This window comes from Aotus nancymaae, unplaced genomic scaffold (genome assembly GCF_030222135.1).
Source record: "Aotus nancymaae isolate 86718 unplaced genomic scaffold, 86718_ANA_hifiasm-v0.15.2.pri h1tg000062l, whole genome shotgun sequence".
Lineage (NCBI taxonomy): Eukaryota > Metazoa > Chordata > Mammalia > Primates > Aotidae > Aotus > Aotus nancymaae.
Genome location: NW_026988476.1, coordinates 38540323 through 38567326, shown reverse-complemented (window position 1 = coordinate 38567326; position 27004 = coordinate 38540323). Strand labels below are relative to the sequence as shown.

At 37.5% G+C, this 27004-nt stretch overlaps 2 protein-coding genes and 1 pseudogene across 13 annotated transcripts in view; 1 reads left to right on the top strand and 2 right to left on the bottom strand.

The window, feature by feature from the left end:
• Positions 1–2380, bottom strand: part of GALK2 (galactokinase 2) — a 124020-nt gene extending 121640 nt beyond the window's left edge. For 4 of the 8 annotated variants that reach the window (XM_012442175.3, XM_064365650.1, XM_064365648.1 and 1 more), the window contains exon 1: positions 2195–2379. Coding sequence is in view for 2 of the 8 variants with exons in the window: in XM_012442174.2 (XP_012297597.1) it covers positions 2195–2247 (53 nt within the window). In the remaining 6 variants the exon portion in view is untranslated. Of the gene's footprint in view, position 1; positions 57–2194 lie in introns of those variants that run through there. The other 4 variants (XM_012442179.3, XM_012442176.3, XM_064365651.1 and 1 more) reach the window with 4 other exon arrangements.
• Positions 1–27004, top strand: part of LOC105709990 (COP9 signalosome complex subunit 2) — a 425050-nt gene that overhangs the window by 383628 nt on the left and 14418 nt on the right. For 4 of the 5 annotated variants that reach the window (XM_012442168.2, XM_012442169.2, XM_064365646.1 and 1 more), the window contains 3 exons: positions 21121–21234; positions 22204–22281; positions 26547–26672. In XM_012442168.2, coding sequence (XP_012297591.2) covers positions 21121–21234; positions 22204–22281; positions 26547–26672 — 318 coding nt within the window. Of the gene's footprint in view, positions 1–8427; positions 8536–21120; positions 21235–22203; positions 22282–26546; positions 26673–27004 lie in introns of those variants that run through there. The other variant, XM_012442172.2, reaches the window with a different exon arrangement.
• On the bottom strand, positions 6664–7789 carry LOC105709996 (NADH dehydrogenase [ubiquinone] 1 alpha subcomplex assembly factor 4-like; annotated as a pseudogene).

The window sequence follows — 27004 nt, the reverse complement described above, 5'->3', positions numbered from 1 at the left end:
CCTGTAATCGCAGCTACTTGGGAGGCTGAGGCAGGAGAATCGTTGGAACCCAGGAAGCAGAGGTTGCTTCTATAAAAATAATAATAATCCAACAATTTAAAAACTTAATCCCAAAGAGAAAGTAAAGATAAGAGAACAAGTGCTAAGAATGCAAAGAAAACTAGAAAAGTGAAATTTAGAGTCTTACAGTACAGGTAGCACACAAGAGTGGGATACAGAAATAAAATATTAGAACTTTGATTTCCATTTGATTTTTACATAAAAATAATAAAGAAATTACGTTTTACTAAAAGGTATAATATGGTTGACTAGTTTTTTTACTCAAAGGATCATGTGTCCTATGAGGTTGAAGAGGCATCCTGAAAAAAAAAACAACAGAGTTCCACAGGCAGGCTGACCATGCAGTCTTTGTTTATTTTTTTCCTTCTCAGCATATTGCAATATTTGACTGGTTAGGTGAATTTACAGATTATACTATTTAGATTTAACAAAATACATCCCTTTTAAAATGAGTAAGTGGCTGCAAAAAATTCCTGCAAATAAAATATTGCTTGAAGCTAATAATTACATTTTGCACACAAATGAAAAACAAGAAAATGGAAGACCTTATCTGACTATTATGATCTCTTCTGTGGATAACATAGAATAAATATTAACAATAAATATTTGTCACATGAATGAACAAGATAAAAATCATGAAAAGCAAGAAGGAACACTAAGGAAATTCAGTAAACAATTCTTCACTTTTAGTACATGTACCTATACTGGTTACCACCATCCTCCCCGAAACAGGGTAAATACAGATAGAAATGTTGACCTTTATTATTAAAATCATATAAAATGGAAACATATTAGGAATTTACACATGGATATGTTTTATGTAAAAGACTAAACTACAGGCCAGGCTCAGTGACTCACACCTGTGATCCCAGCACTTTGGGAGGCCAAGACGGGCAGATCACCTGAGGTCAGGAGTTTGAGACCAGCCCGGCCAACATGTCGAAAACCATCTCTACTAAAAATACAAAAAACAGCTGGGTGTGGTGGCGCCCACCTGTAATCCCAGCTACTCAAGAGGCTGAGGCAAGAGAATGGCTTGAAACTTGGAGCAGAGATCATGCCACTGCACTGCAGCCTGGCAACAGAGCAAGACTCTGTCTTAAAAAGAAAAAAAAAAAAAAATACTAAACTACAAGGGATCCGGTTATTTTCATGTAACAAATTTCTCATGAATCTTATTGGAAGCATGCCTTTAACAGTGTGTCTTAATTCATTCGAACATATAAAGGCAACAGTGCTATGCAAGATCCTCTTAAGTACATTAAAACATTCAAAGACATTGAGAAGTAGTCCAAAGCTGTGCTGTACTCTATAATAAGGAATTATGCTTCTTTCTGGCAACTAAAGACACACTGCTGGTTTAAGGATGACAGAATATTTTCAAGTTGTAGTAAAGTATAATATCAACTGACACATGGTGATAATAAACCACGAGGTAGGAAGAGCTTAAGGACTTGATGTCAGAGAAAAAAGTTAACAGAAAGAAAGCTAAAAACAGCAAAGGCAGAGAGAAGCCAATCTCAGGAAAGCCCTTGGCTAATGTAGCAGGTGAGAGACTTCATTTTATGAGATTTCAGCCCTATTAGTCAGAAAGAAGTATTTCTACAAAGTACCTGTAATTGAAAAGATCACTACACTACTAAACTATTAGTTACCCTGTAGCTAGGGATTGCCAGCAAATTAATTCCTGTGTGACAGTTGAGATTCTCGTGCTTTTTTTTTTTAAAGGGGATGCAGAGACCAAGAGAGTTTTTGTGGGTTTTTTTCAATGAATATTTCCAAAGAAGACTTTTAAAAAGCAGTATCAACTGGCATGTGAGGGGTTCAAAGTTGATTTGGGCATTTCTCCTTAAGGCCAGTAGAAAGAGTGCGCTAATTACAGCAAGAAAAGGAAAAGAAAAATCTGCATGGATTAAGCAAAAAACATATAACCCTTGGTAGCAGTCAAGGTGGAATGTGTTTGCGGCGTGATTTTTTCTGCAAGCCTAGCTACGTGTCCTTATAGAATCCCAAGGGTTCTACCTACTCCCTAGGACCAAAAGAAGCGCCCCAAGGGAGCAGTTAAATGCTGTGGACCCGATCTACACCTAGCTAACCCAGGAGATCCCAAAGCCCGGCGTCGCCTCTCCCCGACCTGGGATGTTCTGCCACCTGGATCCGACGCGTAGCTGGGCTCTCTGTAGCCATATTTCGCTAGATACTTCTTTCTTCTGTAGTTCGAAGTGGCTAAGCAAAGCTCCCAGAGCAATCAGGAGACTTCGCTGACAGGAGCCGTTTTCTTCCGGGAGATAACCAGCTCCCGCCCTGCGGAAATCCTGCAGCTTCGCTGAGGTGGCTGCTTCCAGTCGGCCCCGCCTCTGGCTCCTCCTCCCTGGACTCAGCCAGGGAGGGACTAGGCACACACAGGAGCACCCAGCGCAGAGCACGTACAAAGCTGACTAGTGAGATTTTCTTTTTGCGCCTTGTGGATGTCTGTGAACAGTGTCATAACCTGGCGCCTTGCAAACACCTTAGTTTCCGATCTGTCTCGGGCAGCGATTTTGTTTTTTTGTTGTTTTTAAGTTATGGTTTTGGTGTTTATAGTCCAGCAGTTACTCCCCAAACAACACTAAAATGTTTAGCTGTTGCTTCTTTTGTGGATTATTTCCAAATCAAGCAACATAAAATTGATGTATCACTTGATTTAAATAGATTTGCATTTGTTTACAGGTTAGAGGCATTGGTGGGCCTTCCTAGAATACAGCAGTGAAAAGACAGAAACACGTGCCTTTTAATGTGCAACACCCCTTAGCATCCAGTTAAACCTCTTCATTTTTCACTTACCTCGAGAAATCCTAGATGCTCTATCTTAAAAAGTACATTATCCCCACTGCATCACTTACTTTTCCTTCCTTCATAGTTCTGTTTGCTTATATATTTATTGTCTGTCTCACCACCTCCACCATCCATACCACTAGAAAGCAACTAAGGGCAAGCAGATTGTTTTTAATGAATAGGTAAGATAAAGTGAATGAACGATGAAAGGTGAAGTGATGTGCCTAAGATCACAGCGACCATTGGGAGCAAAACTGAAATTAAAATTCAGATCTGTTAACTCTCAATCTAGTGCACTTTGCACCTCTGAAATGTTGAGATTAAACCCAAGTGAAGACAGCTAGCAATATACCTATTCATTCCAAAGTTTCCTGATTGAGGAAGTTTGGGCCAACATGCTCCGCACACTAGGGGTAGTAGCATAACTTAAGAGAGATTCGGCAAGTTGTATACATCAGTAAGTTGCTGCTCCAGAATTTCTATATGTATATGCATACTTTGTCTCCGTGTTTCCTTCCCCCTTTTATATACAGGGTTTACAGTCACCCGCCACGACACCCAGCTATATTTTTGTATTTTTAGTAGTGACGGTTTCACCATGTTGGCCAGACTGGTCTCGAACTCCTGACCTCAGGTAACCCACCCATCTCAGCCCCGCAAAGTGCTGGGATAACAGGCGTGAGCCACTGCGCCTGGCCAAATGTTTAAACATTTTCACTATTAGATATGTCTAATAAGAACTAATGGAATATCTTCTTGAAATTGAAAAGGAAATACTATTTTTCTACCCCATAAGGATTGTTGGAAAGGTTTAAAGAGACAATAATATATGCAAAGTGCTTACTTAGCAAGATGCCTAGTATAAGGAATATAGTTTAAGAAAGTAATGTTAGTTTTGTATACCTTCTGTATACAGGAGGAAGGGGGAAGGAAACATGGAGACAAAGTCTGAATGGACAATAAAGCTTAGCCAAAGAGTAGCAGCTCCTTGGCACCCCTTTTGGTTATTACTGTAAATGATACATCAAAGAAACAAAGTTACTCTGGTCTCTGGGCTGCTTTTTCACTATTATTTCAGTCCCTCTTTATGATGTTCAAATGAATCAGTTATATCTTCTTGTTTCTGAGGCCCAATAAATCCTAGTTTGATGTTCATTTTGGTTTAATTTTGAGCAACAGGAGTCATCATTGTCACTTGTAAGTAGTTTTAATAGGGAAATAACCTAAATTTAACAAAATGTAAAATGTTTAGAAACATCAGGAAATACAGAAAAGAGCAGAATCTTTTTTTTTTTTTAGACGGGAGTTTTGCTCTTTGTTGCCCAGGCTGGAGTGCAGTGGCGCGATCTTGGCTAACTGCAACCTCTGCCTCCCAGGTTCAAGCAATTCTCCTGTTTCAGCCTCCCAAGTAGCTGGGATTATAGCCATCCACCACCATACCCAGCTAATTTTTGTATTTTTAGTACAATGAGGTTTCACCATGTTGGCCAGGCTGGTCTCAAACTCCTGACCTCAGGTGATCCTTCTGCCTCAGCTTCCCAAAATGCTGAGATTACAGGCCTGAGCCACTGCGCCCAGCCTCTAATATATTGTTTTGCATTAGTTCAAAAATAACCAATTCTAAAGTTTTGAAATTTTTTTAGTAGTCCAAAATAAACTAATTTTATACAGGCCTCAGCCACCTGAGTAGCTGAGATTACAGGCACCCACCACCATGCCCTGCTAATTTTTTTTTTAGTAAAGACAGGGTTTCACCACGTTAGCAAGGCTGGTCTCGAACTCCTGACCTCAGGTGATCCACCCACCTTGGCCTCCCACAGCGCTGGGATTACAGGCATGAGCCACTGCGCCCAGACGGAATTATTTTTTAAAGAATAAAATGTCAAAGATAATCTCTGCAGAATTGCTTAAAAATGTGTTATTTCTGCAATACTCTGAATGTATAACAATAATGGCATGAATCATGGTACACTGGTACATTCAACAAGGGATTATTACACAGCCACTAAAATAATTATTATCAGGAATATATTTTAAGACTGGGCAATATGGTTCACACCTGTAATACCAATGCTTTGGAAGGCTGAGGTGGAAGGATTGCTTGAGGTCAAGAGTTCAAGACCAGCCTGGGCAACATGGTAAGACCCAATCTCTACAAAATATATATATATATATTTTAAATTTGTCAGGAACAGTGGCATGTACCTGTAGTCCCAGCCACTGAGGAGGCTGAGGTGGGAAGATCACTTAAGCCCAGGAGTTTGAGGCTGCAGTAAGCTATGATGGTACCACTGCACTCCAGCCTGGGTGACATAGCAAGATCCTGTCTCTAAATATAAACAAACTAACAAACATTGAACTATCCTGCTACATAGATGCAAAAAGAATCCAAATCTATACCTATGCTTAACTGCATAACACTTGTGGATTCATGTGGACAGAACTGGAAGTTTACGTGAAAAATGCTACCTGTTTGAAAAGTGGTTTTCCTACTTTCATTGTTTTCTTTATTTCGAACTCTGCCAATGATTTTGTGTAACAGTAATGTGTGTGTTTTTTTAATGGTATGGAAAGATCTTTATTTTATCATGTGACCCCACATAACAGCTGCCCAATCACACAATGTAGACATGAATAAAGATGGCTCAGAAATAGGGTGTACTAGTATTAGTGACTCAACTAGTAACCATTAGGATAAAGGGAATAAAGTTTTGACTGATTTACAGTAGGTTTTAAATGCATTTTATATTGAGTAGTTATTTCATGTTTTCTTAAAACAACTATTGTATTGAACTAAAAATAAACTAGGTGGTTTGTTCACATAACAAATCTACATTCAAAAGCATGCTTACAAATTTTCCACTTAGTTCATTTTTCTGTTCTCAGCATTACTACAAATGCCTCATTCTGCCATCATGTTGAATTCTTCAGCATCTTCTATATAATTTTCAGGGGCATCTCTGGGAAGTAGTGATGCCTATCTTCCCTCAGAAACACACTGCTATCCCCAGTATACCCACAATTCACACATTTTCCCTTCTCTGAAGTGTGCCACTTTTTGGCACAGTAGAAAAAACACACTACTAGGATTTCAAAAACTAAATTCTGGGCCTGGTTAGGTCATAAACTATAGGAACTTTAGGTCATATATTCTCCCCAGGTGCTTGTTTCTCCACTGCAAAAAATAATTCATATTTGGTCCTTTGTAGTCCTTTACTATTTCATTTATCTTCATGATAACCCTTAAATTTAAGTAAGGTAGCATTATGCTCTTTTTATAGAAGAAATTCCATCTCAAAGAAGATATAGTCTCCCAAAGATCCCACAAGTAGTAATATATTAGGCAGAGCTAAACTCACACACGTCACTCAAGATCCTAGTACTGGTACATGCTGTGCTAAGTTTGCTAAAATGGATGAAGCGGCAATTTCTCAGGTCCCTTCTAATGATCCTGTTCTCTGCTTCTACTTGCTATTTTTTCTCTCTTCTCTCAACTAGTGTTAACATCCGAAACAATATATAATCACCAAATTTCATTTACCATGTTTTTTGATTCAATTATTCTTTAAATTTTTCTATTTCCATGTTAAATCCAGAGAAATGTTACTTTTTTGAAAGTTTCTACTTCTGCCTGCCTCTCTGAAGGCCATGGGACTTACCTGTTTGTCAAAGCAGAAATTCCCAACATTTTGTAAACACAATCACGTTTTATAACTGTAAAGACAATTATTCCATACTTAAAACCAATTCAAAATAAAATAAATCCTCAATATTTCTTATTCCCTGGAGTAGTAATTTTAATTAGATTCTATTGATTCATTATTTTCTACTGTGCGCCTTTCTCTGGGAAATATTGTTAGTCTACCTTGCTATCCAGTCTCTTTTGCTGACAAAAAAATGTCAGTCTTAAGAGTCAGGAAAGCTTCTACTTTCACTATCACATATGAGGAATGAACTAAACACTTAACTTGGAAAGTAAAACTTAAATGAGGCATTCAAGACATTTCCCAAGGCGTCATATGACCAATTTAAAAGTTGGTATGATGTGCCTAAATAACAAATTAACTTTTACTTATAATAAAGTTACAGATGTGCTGATTAGTCATGCTGACATGTACATATGAAATATACCTAAACCAAATTAAAAGAAAACAAAATACATTCTATGACAATCTTGAAAGGTCAGGGAGCTCAATAAATATTAAGAGTATGCTCTCACAATGAGAGCATTAAACACTTGGTAATTAACATAATTTAATATGCAAAAAATGAGAAAACATACAGGATGAGGGATGAGGAGTACACATAGGAAATTTTTGTGAATTTCTTCATTTTTATTGTATTGTTTTCTTGTCTTCAGGAGGGAAGATTTTGACTTCAACAAAATATTTAAGAAGGGAATTCACATCTTTCTGTTCTCAATGGTATTCTTGAGCTATTTTCTCAGCAGCCCATGTTCCTGGATAAAGTTTATGATTATTGAGAAGTGTCAATGCTTCTACCATGGAAATTTTGCCTTTGGGGATGCTCTCAATATTTATCGTATCAAAGTGATGGCCTTTCAGCAAATCTGAATTCCTTTGGCTCTTGACATGTTTCAGCAGCTTTTACCTGCACGGAAGACACAGGATCTTTGAAATCAACATATACATCTCTTAGAAATGAAGAAATTATAGCAGCTTGTCATCTTTACGAGCAGTCTCTCCCTTAATTTCCGGATACAGACTAATCTGCTCTCGCAGGAGGCTGTTGGTAGAGGGATGCCTGCAGCAGGAGAGGGCTTCATCTTGCCGATTCCCCGTTTTTCTCGGTTCTCTAGGTCGAAATTCCTGATCCCGCGAGTCACCGCAGCCCCCATCTCCCCATAACATGATACTCTCAGGTTCCCAGTAATGTATTTTTAAAAAACCAGTCGTTGTTACCTTAATTTGGTCCCAAGGGCTGTAAAGGTCAGTTTATAATTCGTTGAACAACTGAGTAAGATTTAAGGCAACTCAACTGATACCTGTATACCTAATTTGGGATATCCACAGAATCGTTTTGTCTCCTACAAATGTAACAAGCATTAAGTGTAAACTGTGTTGCTGAAAAGTACTCCCAAGTATTTTAGGATAATCCACCGTAATGTGTGTGCTAAATGCACACGTACGATGACAGCAGAAATAATACCTGTCATATAGGACGGGCACGTCAGCCTTTTCTCCGCGAAAGGCTTCTGATCCTAAGCTGTCCCTTACTTTCATCGGAATGAGATGTTTCCAGAGTCCCAGGCAAGGGAGGACACTGCTCCCTTACTCAGGAGGCTGGAAATTGCTCGATGCGAGCGCAGTTTCTGACGCCCTTCGGCTGAGACCTGCAGCCCCTGACAATTTCCCAGTTGCTTGGTTTAGTTGCTAAGGCACCAATCACTTCGCAGGAAAAGGTGGGTGGTGCAGTTCCTTTTGGAGTCGTACCGAATCCCCTAAACGTCGAGGTAATTGGTTCCGGCAGGAAACAGCTCCTCTAAGAGGGACGGGAAGGCGAAAAGAAGCTGAGCGTGACGTCTCTGAGCCGCGGAGGATTGTGGGAGGAGGTTGTCTCCAATTTCTCCTCCCCATCCCGGCCAAGATGTCTGACATGGAGGATGATTTCATGTGCGATGATGAGGAGGACTACGACCTGGTGAGGCACAGGGAACGAACTCTGGGGGTGGAGATGTGTCTAGTTTTCGAGGCCCCGGCGGAGGCGGCCGCGGCCTCTCCCCCGTAAAGCATGTGCCGCTTCTACTCTCTCTCAGTTCGGTGACAGGACTGGTTTACCTCCTCTCCGTTCCCGCACTGGGCCTGGGCCTTGCTTCTCCAACATGGGGAAGGGAGGGCAAAGAAAGCAGTGAAGGGGGTCCCGGGCCTTGCGCTCCAAGTCTCAGTGTCTTCTGCGTTTACACGGATGCCCCTGGCCCCTGGCGTTCGGTTCTCTGTGCCTCCTGCCTCCCCACCGCGCGAGCCGCCTCGGTGACCATGCTGCGGTGTAGGCCCTGGCTTTGCTTCTTCGGGCTCAGCGGTCTGGGCCCCCACTTCTTCACACTCGAACTGAGCGGGTGCGAAATGCTAGGAGAAGTCTGAAAACTGGGCGAGGGTGGGGGATGCCTACTGCTCCCAGGCCTGGCCGCGAAAAGCAACTTGAGTCTCCTGGATACATATCTTTAATAGCCTTGTCCAGGGTCAGTTTTGGTCTGATGTAAGTGTGTAGTGGAGAGTTCAAAGCAAGGATAACTGAAAAAAGGGTAGTTGAATTACTTGCTCAGTTCTTTATAAAGAAAAGCTGGGGAGGAGGTTTTGCTTGTTGTGTTTTTGGGGGACGGTTTGTAAGAGAATTGAACCCATGGCTTTTCTCTTAGAAATTTCCTAGTGTACAAAGTTTAAAACAGCAACAGCATAGAAATAAACGAATTTCTCTGGCTGAGTGGAGATTTTCAAAGATTCAAGGCTTCATTTAGTAATGGATTTACAAGTTCGAATGACGTTTGCTATTAAAAAAACATCGTGTGGAAACTCAGAAAATTGTCTTGACCCAGAGTTAACGTCAGCTTGCTTTTTTTCTTTATTTTGGAGGTGTTTCATATAGTTCTTTTATATCATTTTAAGTGCCAAAGGTTGTCAAAATATTTATATATATATATATATAAAATTTTTTTTTTTTTTTTTTTTTGAGACAGAGTCTCACTCTGTCGCCAGGTGCCAGGCTGGAGTGCAGTGGCACAATCTCGGCTCACTGCAACCTCCTCCTCCCGGGTTCAAGCAATTCTCCTGCCTCAGCCTCCCGAGTAGCTGGGACTGCAGGCACATGCCACCATGCCCAGCTAATTTTTGTATTTTTAGTAGAGACGGGGTTTCACCATGTTGGCCAGGATGGTCTCGATCTCTTGAACTCGTGATCTGCGCGCCTCGGCCTCTCAAATTGCTGGGATTACAGGCTTGAGCCACCGCGCCCTGCCTAATATATTTTTTTAAATTAGTCTATAACTTCGTATATATTTTTAATTCTTTTCTTTTTAAAAGAAGGCACACTTTTCAAGCGGGAGACAAATTCTCGCTATTATTTAAAAGTCATAGTAGAGATTTTTACAATTTTTAAAGTTAAACGTAGTTTCGCTAATAGTTACGACTTCTGCCTTAAATTTTACTTTGTGCAAGCCAAGCCAGTTATAGGCAATGACTTCAGTTCATTAAGAATATGTATTTATCTATTTTTACTTACATTGTTTGTTCATATTACAGGTGTTTTGTTATCAAAATCTTTCTTTTAAATTTGCTTGTAATTTTTAAATTGATTCATAGTATTTTGTATATATCTATGGGGTTTTGTTACTTGCACAGGATATGTAATGATCTGTCTGTGTTTAGAATATCCATCACCTTGTGTTTTTATCATTTCTGTGTCTTGGGAATGTTTAAAGTCATCTCTTCTAGATATTTTGAAACATAAAATACATTTTAACCAGTCACCCTACTCTGCTATCAAACATTAGAAGTTACTCCTTTTAGCCAGCTATTGGTTTGCACACATTAACCAACTTCTCTCACTTCTGCACTATTTCCCCCCACATTTTTCCTATCATTCTATTCTCTACCACCATGAAATCAATTCTTTTGCTCTCACATCTGAGTGAGAGAGAACATGTGATATTTGTCCTTCTGTGCTTGGCTTATTTCACTTAACCTAAATCTCCAGATCCATCCATGTTGCTGCAAATTGACAGAATTTTATAATTTTTTATAGCCAAAAAGTATTCCATTACGTATATATATCACATTTTCTTCATTTATCCATTGATGGACACTTAGGTTGATTCTCTGTCTTTGCTGTTATGAATAATGCTGCAATAAACATGGACTGCAGGTATCCCTTTGATATACTGATTTTCTTTCCTTTGGATAAACCCAGTAGTGGGATTGCAGGATCTTTTGGTAGTTGTTCTAGTTTCTGAGAACCCTCCATACGGTTTTCCAGAATGGCTATGCTAATTTACATCCCCATCAACAGTGTAGGAGAGTTCTGTTTTCTCCACTTTCTTGCCAGCATTCTATTATTTTTTTGTCTTTTTGATTAATAACCATGCTAATTGTGGTTTTGATTTGCAAAGAGATAGGATTTTGCTGTGTTACCCAGACTGGGCCCAAACTCCTGGGCCCAATCAGTCATCCCGCCTCAGCCTCCTAAGTAGCTGAGACTACTGGCACGTGCCACCATGCCCAGCTGTATGTCATCTGAGAAACTGCATTTGTATTATTAGTTTGTGTTTGGAAATATTTCTACTTATCTCTTTCCTAAGCAGTTGTCTGTTGGATACATAACTTATTAGCACTGTGATTCAGTTGAAGATCATCTTTGAGAATGTAGTGTAGTAATGGCAGTGAGAATCTTCATTCCATGAAGTACCTGATTAACTTTGCAAGATTTTTTATTAGACATATAATGTTTTAACTTGGCCATGTTTTCCCAGCCTTTTAGGGGCTACACTACATGAGCAATATAATAAAGTTGAATATATAATTGCTTTAACCTTTTTTTTTTTTGGAGACAGAGTCTCACTCTGTTGCCCAGGGAGAATGCAGTGGCACAATCTCCCCTCACTGCAACCTCCGCCTCCCGAGTTCAAGTGGTTCTCCTGCCTCAGCCTCCTGACTAGCTGAGATTACAGGTGCCTGCCACTACACCTGGCTAATTTTTTTTTTTTTTTAAAACGAGACAAGGTTTCATCGTATTGACCAGGCTGGTCTCGAACTCCTGACCTTGTGATCCACCTGCCTTGGCCTCCCAAAGTGCTGGGATTACAGGCATGAGCCACCGCACCCGGCAATTTATTGTATTTTTATTAGAGGCAGATTTCACCATATTGGTGATGCTGTGACCCTGTTTTCACAGTGAACTTCAAACTCCTGACCTCAAGTGATCTGCCCACCTCGGCCTCTCAAACTGCTGAGATTACAGGTGTTAGTCACCGCACCTGGCCTTGTTTTAACTTGTTTATTTCTTAAAGTAAGATTTTGTATTACTGCATAATGAAATGAAATGTTGGAATTTTCTGTTGGGCTTTTTGTTTTTCTTTCCCTAGTATTAAATAGCTCTTCCTCCCCTCATCTGTCTTTCATCAGGTGTCTATCCGGTGTCTAACTGTAAAATTATTTATGCTCCATTTACTAACAATTAAAACTTTTGGTGGTATAAAATATATTTAGTAATTTGTTTTTCATTTCCTTAAATCATATATTATTAAAAAAAAAAAGATTAAGGAGGCAGGTTCCCATTTCATGCTTACATTTTGCCAAAAGAGGTTTTCTTTTTTTTTAATAGTATTTTTTAAATTACTATTTAAAATGTAATGTCTGTTATTCCTCCTCCCCCTTTCTTAGTAATTTGAAAGTCTGCAGGTATTGTTTGTTGGAAAATTGGTCATCACCTCCTTTTAGTTAAAGTATTAACTAAGAGCTATGAGTTTTTCTGACTACAATGATACTTAGCATATCTTTACTGGTTGTCCATCAATATGTTTTAACACCCTAAATCACTTTTTGTTCCTGCCCAGTCTGGTGGAAATAGGTAGTTAGGATACCATCTGAAAAATTAAGTCCATTTCTAAAACTGTACTGTTTTTACCCGTGAAAGTAAATAATGATCTCTGCCCAAGAAGGATCTAAAATAAAAGAAAACAAACAGGTATTTTTTTTTAAAAAAAAGAAATGAATGTAAAAGAAATTCAGCATACATGTATGGTCATGTATGTTCTAAGGTCTGTTTGATTTTTATTAGAGGTAGAGGCATTTCTAAACATAATCTGTGGTAGGAGATGGTGCTAGTAAATGACATTTAATGCATTGCTAATTTTACAGGTTTATAGGTTATTTGCTGCTCCATTAATATTAAATAATAACCATAGTGCCATTCATTAAGTTGGTAAGGCCATTGATAAGCTAACTGTTTTAATTCCAGAGTTCAATTGTTCTAGCATGAAACTTCTAATAATTTTTTTAGAAAGGATTTAAGACAAATTGACTTTATACCAAAAATTATTCTCTAGTAAGTTCTGTTATAGGTAAGGTATTAAATATTTGAATATAATTATTTAAATGTATTACAAAGAAAACATTGTCTAAAAATTAGAATAATTCCATTTGGTTAAATATATTACCAGCTGTGAGTCTCATTATATTCCCCTAGTCAAGCTCATAGTTGAGATTATTGAATAAATGTTTACTAGTATTGTTTTTCTTAATATTTAGCAGTTTGGTTTTTTTTTAACTTTTAGGTTCAAGGGTACATGTGCAGCTTAGTTATATAGGTAAGCTCATGTTACATGGGTTTATTTTACAGATTTATTTCGTCACCCAGGTACAAAGCCTAGTACTCAATAGTTATTTTTTCTACTCCTCTCCATTCTGCCACCCTTTACCCTCAAGTAGGCCCTAGTGTCTCTTGCCTTCGTTTTAATGAGTTCTTACCATTTAGCTCCCATGTGAGAACATGCAGTATTTGGTTTTCTGTTTCTGCATTAGTTTGCTAGGAATAATGGCCTCCAGCTCCACCCATGTTCCTGTGATTTTTTTTATGGTATAGCAGTTTTAATGCTCTACATTTTCACTTTGTCTATTTTTTTGTGTGTAGTCGAGGGTGGGGGGCGGGGAATGGGTCTTAGCTACAGGATCTCTTACAGGCTTTCGAATTTGTCATACTTTTAATAAAATCAGTAGAAAGATGATGGTCGATTGCCAGTGCTGTGTACATAGTGAACATATAGCTACTATAAATGTTAAGTTCAAAAAATATCAAAGACAGTATAATCCATATTTTTCAAATTTTGTTAGGTGGGAAAAAATATAGAAAAATGTCTGGAAATAAATTATCAATGGTTTAAAATTTTTTTTTTGGAGATAGTCTCACTCTGTTGCCCAGGCTGGAGTGCAGTGATGAAATCTCAGCTCACCGCAACCTCCACCTCCCTGGTTCAAGCAATTCTCGTGCGTGAGTCTCCCAAATGACTGGGATTACAAGCCCGAACCACTATACCCAGCTAATTTTTGTATTTTTGGTAGAGACAGGGTTTCACCATGTTGGCCAGGTTGGTCTTGAACTCCTCACTTCAGATGATCTGCCCCACTCAGCCTTCCAAAGTGCTGGGATTACAGGCATGAGCCACCCGCCCCCGGCCAGTTTTAGGTTTGTTTTTTTTTTTAATTTGTTTTTGTCTTGAAGACTTTTCACAGTGAACCTATATTGCTTTTATTGATGGAGGTGGGCAGGTTGCAGGATGCAAATGATGAACAAATATGTTACTTTAAAGGCCAGACAGTGACTCTGTCACTATATTTTTTAAAAAGAAAATACATGCACATGGTTCAAAACCAGAAAATATAAAAATATGTACTTCAGAGTTTTCTCCTCCATTTTGTTCCTTATCTGTCCAGTTCCCATTCTTCTTGGTAGACAACCAAATATACATTCTAATCCATCCTCTTTTTTTTTTTTAACCTTGGTATAGCATATTGTAAATCCTGTTCTTTGCTTTTTAATTTATCTGAGAGATTATTCCGTATAAGTATGCTGGAGCTTCCTTATTTTTTATGGCTGCATTGATTGTATGGATGTACCATCCTCTAAACAGTTCTCTATTGATAAGAATTTGACTTGTTTTCAACATTTTGAAAAAACAATGTGCAGCTTATTTAAAAAAAAATTCGGCTGTAGCTAGAGTTTTTTCCTTTTTTAGATGTAGTTGAAAATTAAGAATCAGGTTTGATGAATAAGTTTGGCCATTCACCTGGATGCTGTTGTTTCAGGGTAGAAACATACAACTCCAGTGAAGTTGGGTTTTTTGAGTATTTCAGAAGCATTGCTGTAATCCATGTCAGTATCATTGGAATAATTTTACTGTACCTTAAAGCTACTACTTAAAAGAAAAATACTGATTTGGAATATAAGTTGGCAACTTTTCAAAAAGGCCTGTTGTATTACCTCATAAATGTACCTTGTATAATGCAATTAGAGAGGTTCAAACATGAATAACTAAAACAATGGGACACAACTTTTACATGCTAAGGATAAAATAAAGTTATATAAATTTAAGTAATAATAAACTTAATGATTAATAATAAGCATAAGTACATTTAATAAAAAATAAACTTAAGACTTTTCACTGGTAACTTAAATCTGCAAACTATGGGTATCCAACAAAGTGAATTTGTACTTGTATATTATATCCCAAAATGAACAACATATGGACCTCCGTGGGAATTAGAAACTTCCTTCAAGGTTCAGCCCCCAAATTTGACACAAGAAAAACTAAAGCATAGAGATTGAGGGACTTACCTAAATTTATAGGACAAATATGTGAGAGAATTAGAACTAGAGCCCAGGTTTTATAGTAACTCTTTTAGGATGCTGAAACACAAATATGACTTTTATGACAGCTCTCCTTGGGAAATTTAATTTGAACACTAAAAATTTAGGACAGTTTTGTTGTTGTTTGTTTGTTTTTGATGGAGTTTCGCTCTTTTTGCCCAGGCTGGAGTGCAATGGCATGATCTTGGGTCACCGCAACCTCTGCCTCCTGGGTTCAAGCAATTCTCCGACCTCAACCTCTTGAGTAGCTGGGATTACAGGCATGCACCACCACGCCTGGCTAATTTTTTGTATTTTAGAAGAGACGGGGTTTCACCATGTTGCCCAGGCTGGTCTCAAACTCCCGACCTCAGGTGATCCACCTACCTCAGTCTCCCAAAGTACTGGGATTACAGGTGTGAGCCACCGCACCAGCCGGCCAACAGTTGTTTTTTTTTTTTTAAAAAAATACTAATTTACTCCATAGATAACAAATCAGCACCCATTAACTTATGTGATTTTTCTTTTTTTAATGGATAACTTAAGTAGCTAAACCATAAATGGCTACCTAGGATTTCAATTGTGTCTGGTTTTTAACGATAGTGAAATACTACCCTATGTCTCTTAGTGTGTCCAGCATCTGATAGTTAGACCAGGCTCAGAAAGCATTGTTAATGGTGAGTCTTGTTTTTCTAAAGTATGTTTCTTAGGACTGTTAAGTAGCTACATTCCAGATATAGTCAAAATTGACCTTGGCTCCTCTATGTTGTGTTATTTTGGAATGTTTAACCATCTTTTATTTTAATTAACCAAACACTTACTAAGCGTTTTGTAATATCCCAGGCTCTCAGAATACACAGATGCATAAGAAAATTCCTGCTTCTGAGAAATTCACAGTTTGGCCTGTTTTAACATACAAAGCTCTATGTTAGAGAGATGCATGTCATATGGAAGCATGACTGAGAAGAAAAATTTAGTTTGCTCAGAAGATTGATGCTAAGATGAGTTGATAAACACATTTCCCAGCAGTATTAGGGCAGGGGAGTATCATAGGAGAAAAGCAGAAAGGTTGTTAGGAGGGAAAGTGGTTTAGAATTCTAGCCAAAAAAGCAGTTTATGCCAAAGCAAAGATTTAAAATTGTGTGGCATGTTTGAGAAAGAGTAGATTTTGGTCGTGTGGATGGATCACAGATTGCTTTGGGGAAATATCAGGACATGAATTATATAAGTGGGTTGGAACTATTATTGAAGTTTAGGGTTTTATTTTTTTAAACACTTTTACAGCTGTTCATGTAAAACAAGTCGTTTTTCATTTATTGCTTAAACTCTTCATTTGTTTTTAAAGCATTCTTTATATACTAATTGAAATTTCACTTTTCTGTTAAAAAGCATGTAAACTTTTACAAATTATTATCTCTTATTCATTTGACATAACTAAATTCAGTTTAGTAATACTTATTCAGTACTTCTAGATTCCCTATTGTGATTAATGGCATCATGTATTACCAAGTCCTGATAGTCATTATGGGTAATTTTATTTTCTTTTGTCTTGTGCCCATATGGGCACTTTTATTTTACATCTTTAACATTGTTTAACATCTTCTATGTTTATTCCATTATTTATTGCATCCCCTACATTTTCTCCTCATTCTGCTTCTTGGGATCAGGCCTTCACGTCTCCTGGCCAGACTTTTAAGATTATCCAGTGGGCTACCTCATTGCTACCAGAGTACTCTTCCAGAAACACACATCTGATTATTTCCTTGTAAAATCTTTTAGACACTCTTTATTGGGTCTCAACTCCCTGCTAGACTTCTGTTGTCCTGTTCCTCCATTCAATACCAGCTCATCTTTCTTTCATCAACCAATACATAACATCCTGTGCTTTAGCCCAAACTATTCATACTGTTTCAAGCCTCCTTGCTTTTGCAGGTTAATTGCTTTATTTCAGCTGCCCTTCCTCGTTGCAGGTCATTACTGTTCGTACTTTTATACCTGACTCAGGTATCTTTTTCCTTCCTTTAACTTAGAAGGAGTTGATTACTCCTTTTTGAGATGCCAGTAGACTTAGTATGTGTGTCTATTATTGCTTTTATTATGTTATATTACAGTTTTGTTTGCATATCTGTTTCTTAATAGACCGTAATTACCTTGAGGGGAGGGGCTGTTAGTTTGGATTTGTGTGAGCAATCATTAACTGCTGGCATATATTAAAGATCATGATTGTTGAGTATAAATAATAGAAGCATCTAAATAGAATTGTTATTCCAAAGACTTCAGAACATTAGTTTGAAAACTATGCCTCTGTAATAACTGAAGAATAATTTGCAGCAGTGCATAGCTTATGATAATTGATTCAGTGGAGTGCGAATGACAGGTTAATGATGTCATGATGGCTGGTTCAAGCCATTCGAACATGATGTTGCAGATCATAACAAGGGACTGCCTATTTGTGGTCAATCAATAGAACATCAGTTGTGCTGGTTCTCATGTATTTATATATTTTAGCCATAACATTTAAGAGTTGAATTCCAGTTATGCAAAAACATTATACAGGCCATTTCTTAATCCATGTGATATGAATATAAGATAGGATATGTAGAGGGCTAAATTACATCTTCTCAGTCATTGTGATTTTCTTTGGAGTTGTAACATCCAAAGTTTAGAAATCTCAATCTGAAATCTATCAGTTTCCAGAAGTTACAGGTAACTAGTGTTATAATAAGTATTGCATGATTGAATGACAAGATACCGTGTGATAAGACAGGAAATGTAAAGGATCTTGTTTTTTTTAACAATGTTATAATTGGTTCCATAATTTCCAGATAATTGAAGTTAATCTCTTCCCTTTCTAAAATACTGTTTCTCCTTTGCTAGGAAGCTCCAAAACTCTAGTCCTACTATTGTCATGTGTATCTTTCAGCTTCTGCTTTCCACTTCTCAAAACCTGACCTAAGTGTTTTTTCTAAGCTCTTTTGAGCCAAGAAACCAAAAATAAATGGACTCTAAATTTATACTTTGTGATAAATGTAAATCAGAAATATTTTTCATTTTGCTTCGAGGTTCAAGTCTGCATTCTGAAGGTTTGGGTTGCAAAAAAAGTAATTTTCTAGTTCAGGGAGCTATTCCTCTATCTTATTCAACAGTTTTAAGTTAATCTGTGATAAATCGTATATTATATGGTAAATCTGTTTATGTTTGTTCCAACTTAATAAAACAATTAGAAAAGAACTGATTTCCAGAGGCATAGAGTAGGGTTTTTTTTTGTTTTCGAGACAGAGTTTTGCTCTCCTTGCCCAGGCTGGTGTGCAATGGCTTGATCTCGGCTCACTGCAACCTCTGCTTCCCGGGTTCAAGCGATTTTCCTGCCTCAGCCTCCTGAGTAGCTGTGATTACAGGTGCCCACCACCATGCCTGGCTAATTTTTTGTATTTTTAGTAGAGACAGGATTTCAATATGTTGGTCTGGCTGGTCTCGATCAAACTCCTGACCTCAGGCAATCTACCCATCTCTACCTCCCAAGGTGCTGGGATTAGAGGCATGAGCCACCCCTCTAGACTTAGAGTAGGTTTTATAGCTGTGATTCTTTACTCCAAGTCTTCCCTAAAGAATGCCCTTAGGCTTAGATCTGAATTGATATACAGCAGTTAACCAGATGAAGAGAGGTAGAGGTGGAAAGAGACAGGAATAGCACATAAAAATAGGAGAATTTGGCCACTTGTTAAGACCAGGATGGCTACAGCAAAATGAATGAGGGAGAACTTGATAGGAGATAAGGTTGTACACAGGAATCAAGTTTTGATGATTTTGCTCTTCATTTTAAGAGGAATGGGAACCATTTTTGAAGAAAAAGATTAAGATAATTTACATTTTGTGAAAATTATTTCCCTTGCTTAATTAACCATGAGGATATTAGGACAAAGAAAAGAATGAGAAGGCTGTTAAGTTTGTAGAGAGATGAAACTAGTTTGATAGGGTAGGGTGGTAGCAGGCAAGGGAGTGGGTAGATTTGAGATTTGGGAGTGGACAGATCTGAGATTTATTTTGAAGGTAGAATCAGTAATGATTTTTATGTTCTAACAAATAGTACCTTTCATTGTTTATGCTGTTACTACATGTACTATTCTCTTTATCCTCTCCCGTTTTGTCTAGCGGGCAAACTTCCATTTATCTTTCAAAACCCTGCTTTGAAGGCATCACTGTCACAGCATCATTCTGTGTATTGTTGGCTTGTTCATTCTTTATTAATTTCTGGTTTTTTAGCATGATCACTTTCTTTGTAGACAAGCCTAGATTGCAAGGTTTAAGAAGTCAATGAATAATTATGAAACTTATTTACTACCTAGTTTCATTTTGTCCCTAAAAGAAATGTTCCAAGTGATTTTCATATGTTAAACATAATGGAATTCCGGGTCTTAAATCTGGAAGACTGAGTGACAGTCTCATGTTCTCACATAAAGGAGGAAGGAATTATCCTCCAGAGGGCGCACATTACAAAGCCACTCTTGAGAGTATTGAAAACTTCATCTTGTGTTAATGTGTTTTTGAACTTTCGAGAAACTTGTACACAGCATACCTTTCTCCATTCCTATACTTTTATGGGACTGTAACAAATTTTTTTTGAGACAGAGTCTCCCTCTATTGCCCAGACTGGAGTACAGTGGCGAATCTCTCCTCACTGCAACCTCTACCTCCTGGGTTCAGGCAATTCTTCTGCCTCAGCCTTCTGAGTAGCTGGGAGTACAGGCACGCGCCACCACACCTGGGTAGTTTTTTTGTATTTTTAGTAGAGACGGAGTTTCACCATATTGGCCAGGGTGGTCTTGAATTCCTGACCTTGTGATCCACCCATCTCAGCCTCCCAAAGTGCTGGGATTACAGGCGTGAGTCATCGCGCCTGGCCTGTAACGTAATTTTTTATAAAGAAATTTGTTACCTGTATTTGGATTTAGAAATAACTGTAATACCATTCTTGTCTTTTTGTGTTTACTTCCAGGTACTAATCTTAATTTGATATAAACTTGCCCTTTGTAATGACTTATTACTGAGAAGGACATACTCTCTGTCTTATGACTCATAAAGTAATAATTTCCATTATACCAATCCATGTGTATTTTGTAATCCTCATTATTAGATTGAATATTCTGGAACTGTATAAAACTCTTATTTACACTGCTCGACAATAATAGTTGTTTTATTCCAGTTTTCCCTTCTGCCTTGTTTTTTCCCACTAAGAATTGAACTCATTTAATGGAACGTCTCATAAAATTATAAAAATCCATTTTGTTTGATCTGTTTTGATTTGTTATGAAGCTGATTAAGCTACATTAGCATAAATAGCTGTTGTATAGTCCACATAAGGCAAATATTCTTATTAACATAATTATATTTAGCGCTAGATGACTGTGGAATGTGTAGATTACTGTCCTAGCTAGTTTTAGACCATGTTAGAATAATGAAATTTAGACTTGGAGAGTAGAAAAAAGTTAGATTATAGAACCAAAGATTAATAATTAGAACACATCTACATTAGGTTTCCCTCAGATTTCATGACTAATGGAAGCTTCATCACTACAGAATTGGGATCATTAACCAATATTAGGTCTTTGCATTCTTCTTTTATGTTGATTCTGTAGAAATTTTAGCTTTTTTCTGAAAGAAAGAAATGGTTATATTCTGCTATACACTTGCTTTTGACTCCTCCCTCCTCCTTTCTCCAACCCCTGGTTTTATATAACAGTTGAATGTCAGTGGCATTTTACCTATGTATTCAAGGTTGTCCTGTCTTGTATAAATATGTGGTTTTTCTATCTTAACGCATTAACTTTTTACATTGCTATGTGTGGGTTTCTTTTTTTTTCCTTTTAATTTTTCTTTCTTTCCAACATACAGGAATACTCTGAAGATAGTAACTCCGAGCCAAATGTGGATTTGGAAAATCAGTACTATAATTCCAAAGCATTAAAAGAAGATGACCCAAAAGCAGCATTAAGCAGTTTCCAAAAGGTTTATATTCTTTTCCAATTGATTCTGTGTGTTAATTTTTTAAAATTATGTGTTAGAACAAATAAGTCTCAGGTGATTTTATCTCAGAAATGTGTTTTGAATGCTTAATTATCCTATAAGGTAAGTTAGCATTAAGCAGCACAAGCAAATATTTCAAAAACGTTATCCTGTTGTTTTTTCCAATCAAGCTATCTATGGAGCAGGGCCATTGTCCTGAAAATCTAGGACGGTTCTGGCAGAAGAACCATCAACATGATGGTCAATAGATATTCACTGCAATCTTATTTTTTGAGGAGTAAATCAAACAGTTGTGGTTTCATTATTAAAAATAGCTTGATATCTTGACTTACTGATACACTTATGGATTATTTTTACCATTGGTTGGTTATTCATGGGGAAAAAATATTTCAGGAACTGTATAATAATCAAGAAGTAGCTCTTAATTTTCCTGATGAAGGAACTTTAAGCTTGCTTATCTTTTTTTTTTTTTTTGAGACGGAGTTTCGCTCTTGATACCCAGGCTGGAGCGCAATGGCGCGATCTCGGCTCACCGCAATCTCCGCCTCCTGGGTTCAGGCAATTCTCCTGCCTCAGCCTCCTGAGTAGCTGGGATTACAGGCATGCGCCACCGTGCCCAGCTAATTTTTTGTATTAGTAGAGACGGGGTTTCACCATGTTGACCAGGATGGTCTCGATCTCTTGACCTCGTGATCCACCCGCCTCGGCCTCCCAAAGTGCTGGGATTACAGGCTTGAGCCACCGCGCCCGGCCAAGCTTGCTTATCTTTAAGCATCTTACGACTTTTTTTTTTTTTTAAAGATTAAAAATGACATTGAGAAATGGCGGAATCCTTGGGGAAATGTTTATTATGCATATAGTGTAAAATTAATTAAATACTTACACATTGGCCATCATTAGAAAATAACATGTTACTATTCAGATAAACTAAAAATTTCTTCCTTTTCTTAGGTTTTGGAACTTGAAGGTGAAAAAGGAGAGTGGGGATTTAAAGCACTGAAACAAATGATTAAGATTAACTTCAAGTTGGTAAGATATGTTTTGAGGAGAATTAAACTAATGAAATAAATTCTGTAGGTAAAAACCTCATCATGACAAAGTACTGTTACATCTACTTCTCTAAAGTAATTCTTTGGACGTGTTTTTATATTTAGTCTGCTTTGCATTTAGGACTATAGTAATATTAAGTTAAAAGAAAAGTTTCTACATAGGATACAGAAGTTTTCTATTTAAGAAAATTTATTCTTTCAGATGCATGGACAGTATTTGGCTGCATTATTAATAAACTGACTTTTTCACAAAGGATTAGTATTTACTTTGGAGTTTTAAAATGCTCCTGTTTATTATAAAGAGTTTCTCTTCCATTGACTAGGGCCAAAAACATTAGCATTATGCTTAAGTCTTCTCTTTGCCTCTTACCCCACAAATAATCCATTGGCAAATCCACGTGGCTTTATATCCAGTATGACTGCTGCTTACCATTTCTACCTCTTCTACTCTATTCCAAGGCACCGTTATTTCTTACCTAGATCATTGCAAAAGCCTCTTAACTGGTCTCCTTACTTTCATCCTTACCCTGCTATAGTCTGTTCTCCACAAGTAGCATAGTGATCCTTTTAAAAAGTTCAGATTATGTCATTCCTTTGCTCCATATAATGGTCCCCAACTCCCTCAGTAAAATCCAAAATCCTTACCATGACCTGTAAGTCTTTATGTAAGCCCATTCTTTGCTGCTGTTCTTGTTTATTTGCTCCATCACTGGCCTACTCTCTGTTCCTCAGGTCATCCCAAACACAATCCTGTGTAAAGGCTTGCACCTGCTGTTTCCTCTGCCTCAGCAGCTCCTCTCTGATATAACCATATGGGATTTTTTTCTTCATTTGATTCAGGTCTCTGCTCAAATGGCACCACATACTGGGATGGCCTTCCCATGACTACCCAGTGTAAAATAGTGTTCTTCCCATCATCACTTAAATTTCTTCTTTGCTCTTTTTCTTCTTTGCATTTTGGTCTATTATTTATTGCCCCTCTTCACACCACCCCTCCCCCGAAGTAAGTTGTAAGCTCCATGAGAGCAGGACTTTGTTTTATTCACTGTTATATTCTTAGAACCTATAATGATGGCTGTCATTTGGTGGTTGCTCAAATAGTTTGTTGAATGAACTCATAACGTATTCCAGAGAAACTGGAATTAGGACATTATACTCCTAAAATGTCATTCCTCAGTTTCTTTAAACTAGTAAAGAATACAGGGTAGAAGTGGAAGGAAAAAGAATCAGGAGATGATAGGACTAGGTATAATCATGAATCTTAGATCTCTAGAGGAGAAGAAGAATTTGAGAGAAAGATAAACTTGAAGCTCAGATTAGCAGGGAGTGAAGCAGTTATAGAAGAATAACTGATATGTTACCACTTTCTTTTTCTCCTGTTTTTGTATTTCCCATGTGATATGCCTCCTCTTTCTCCCCATTAGCTTCTCTATCCCATCTGACTAGTACTTGTATCCAGGTAACGTCTACTAATCTTGTACCTCCTCTTTTTGAGGTACTCTCACTCTGATATTGTTTCTCTCACCTTTAATAGGGGCACTCCATGGCATCTACAGAAGCTGTTCACAAAATGTTTTAGTTCATTTATTCCCCAAAATATATCAGAACAATTCAAAACATGTTAAATGTTACTAAGTATATTGTATATTACGTTTAAATCTAGTTAGAGAATGAAATTTGTCTACATTGCATTTACCCTTTCTATTTCTACTGCTCTAATACTTTCAAAACATTTCTATGTTGCCTAGAGCCCCTGTGCTTTCTTTCCATTTTTTGTTTGCAAAAATAATAAACATGAACATTTACTGTATGCAAATTACACGGCTGTGGAAGAAGCACCAAGTGTTTCAAGGGACAGAAATTTTTGATTAAACAACTATAGTGACATTAGGGGCTGAATGTTTAACTCTTCGGTTCTGTGATTTGAAAAAATACCAAGAGTCCCTATAGAACTCTGCTATTGTAACGTACTAGCAGTGGTTTCATTTTGAGTTCAGTTGAACGCTACGCTACCTTTAAGAGTTGGTTTTGCCATTTTACCTTGAGCAGAGTGAGTAGGAAGTCAGGGAGAGGGTTATTTGCATTTTATGCTATTTTATCTACCTTATCTATCTTTTGTTGGCTGTAGCAGCATCTGTGAATAAGTTATGGTTCACAGAGTGATTTCGGCTTCTATATCTGCCCCTCACATTTTCTGCTTGGACTCAGAGTAGGACCTATGTTGTATGTAGTGATTTTAGGTAGTAAAAAGTTGGAAGGGTTCACTATCAACTGATCTGGGACCAATTTACCTAATCTTCCTTCAGTCTTTATAATAATTTAATTTTTTTTAATGAGCTCCAAATTAAAGGAGATGAATTCAAAACTGTAACTTGTTTTTTTTTTTGAGATGAAGTCTTGCTCTGTTGCCTGGAGTTAAGTGGCACAATCTTGGTTCATTGCATCACTGCAACCTCTGCCTCCCGGGCTCAAGCTATCCTCCTGCCTCAGCCTCCAAGTAACTGGGACTATAGGTGCATGCCACCACACCTGGCTAATGTTTGTGGTTTTTCTAGAGATGGGGTTTCGCCATGTTGCCCAGGCTGGTCTCAAACTCGTGGGCTCAAGGGATCTTCCCATCATGGCCTCCCAGAGTGCTGGGATTACAGGTTTGAGCCACCAAGCGCAGCCCAAAACTGTTACTTTTTGCAAAACTCCTATTTCAGTGCCAAGATACAACCTCAAAGTTAGGATAGTCATATTTCTCTGATTTCCCTTTTGCTACAAGATACATACTGTAATATGGATTTAGCAACTCATTGACAGGTTGTTACCTATGATTTACCCCCACATAAAACTTGAAAACAAAAGTGGTTTTATATATGTATTTCCATAGTTCCATCCTTAGAGGTAGTTCTATCCCATCTACCTCTATTGTTTTCTTTATTGTAATTCAGTTCTTGCTTAGAAGGTTTTAGGGGTTGTTCTCAAGTTTTCTTGTTCTTCATGTTGTGTCTCAGGGCAGAATGTATTGTCTTAAGCAGGATAGTCACAACATTATTAGTTTATTCCTCACCCTAATAAACACATGTGTTCAAGTAGTCAAGGAAAGAAGCATTTCTATCTGCCAATGCTTTGCATTTTTGATGAAAAGAATCGAGTAGAACTCAGTAAAAAGAGGGATTAACAGCAGTTGCAGATTGTGAGGACTATGGATGCAGGTTATATGGTTAGACGTATAAATTGACTTACAGGTTAACTTAGAAATGGTAAACCTCTCCTAAAATTCTTAAGTGTCAGTACTCCTTTATTTTTTAGACCTTTCATGTTTCCTGGAACAACCTCAGTAGTACAAATATAAGGTATAACAACATTAACTACATCTACTATTGAGTAGAACCTTAGATGGGGAGACTTTTCTTGACGTGAAATTTGAGTAATGAGGCTTGAAAAGATTGTTTAATTTTCACGTTTTTGTATACAGCCAGCCAGTTATAGGGAGAAAAGAAACGCGTAAGTCTTACATTAGAGCTTCCTAATGACTGGATAAAATTACAGGGGTGAATATAGCTAATATCCTGTGTAGCAGGTACCCAAGGCATTTGAAAACTTAGATTTTGGCCTGGCACGGTGGCTCACACCTATAATCCCAGCACTTTGGGAGGTCAAGGCAGGTGGATCACCTAAGGTCAAGAGTTCAAGACCAACCTAACAAACATGGAGAAACCCCATCTCTACTAAAAATACAAAATTTGGCCAGATGTGGTAGCACATGCCTGTAGTCCCAGCTACTTGGGAGGCTGAGGCAGGAGACTCGCTTGAAAGTGGGAGAAGGAGGTTGCGTTGAGCCGAGATCACACCATTGCACTCCAGCCTGGGCAACAAGAGTGAAACTCCGTCTCAAAAAAAAAAAGGAAAACTTGGATTTTATTTGTATGTTTTGGCTTATGAATATTTTGGTGGTTTTGTGATTTAATTATGTTGTACAATGACAGTTACTGAAATTTGGAAAGTTTAGCAGTTGTACTTGTTTTATAAGCCAACTTTACACATTTGATTTGTTGTCTGAGTAATCTAGTCATTTCCAATTTAAGATAAAAATGTTGATAGTGTTCCTGTCATACATAGTTCATCTTTTACAAAACTATATTATGAATTATATGAACTACCTTTCATTATGTAGTAGTCTATTCTATAACCTTAATCATATGTACATATTTTAGTACATAAATTTGTATCTGATAATTCATTTTTCTTTTCTTACAGACAAACTTTCCAGAAATGATGAATAGATATAAACAACTGTTGACTTATATTCGGAGTGCAGTCACAAGAAATTATTCTGAAAAATCCATTAATTCTATTCTTGATTATATCTCTACTTCTAAACAGGTTAGACTCAATTTTCCCCTCTTGACACTATCAGTGTGTTTATTATTTATAGTAAGGGCTTCGTTCTTTACAAATGAAAAGGCCTAGTGCTTCTATTTAAGTAGTTATGCTAGTTATTAGTGTGCTTTAAAAATGATAAATAGTATCTTCTTGGTTATATTACTGATTACATAATAGTTAAAGGTAATAACTCCAGGTTGATCTTTTTAAATAATGTCTTCAGATACTAAAATCTGTAAACAACTTTTCAGGCTTAGGTTAGACTCCTACACAGTTGCTACCACAGGTCCTTCTAATAAACTCCATTAGCACTTCAGCTGGCCCTTCTGAGG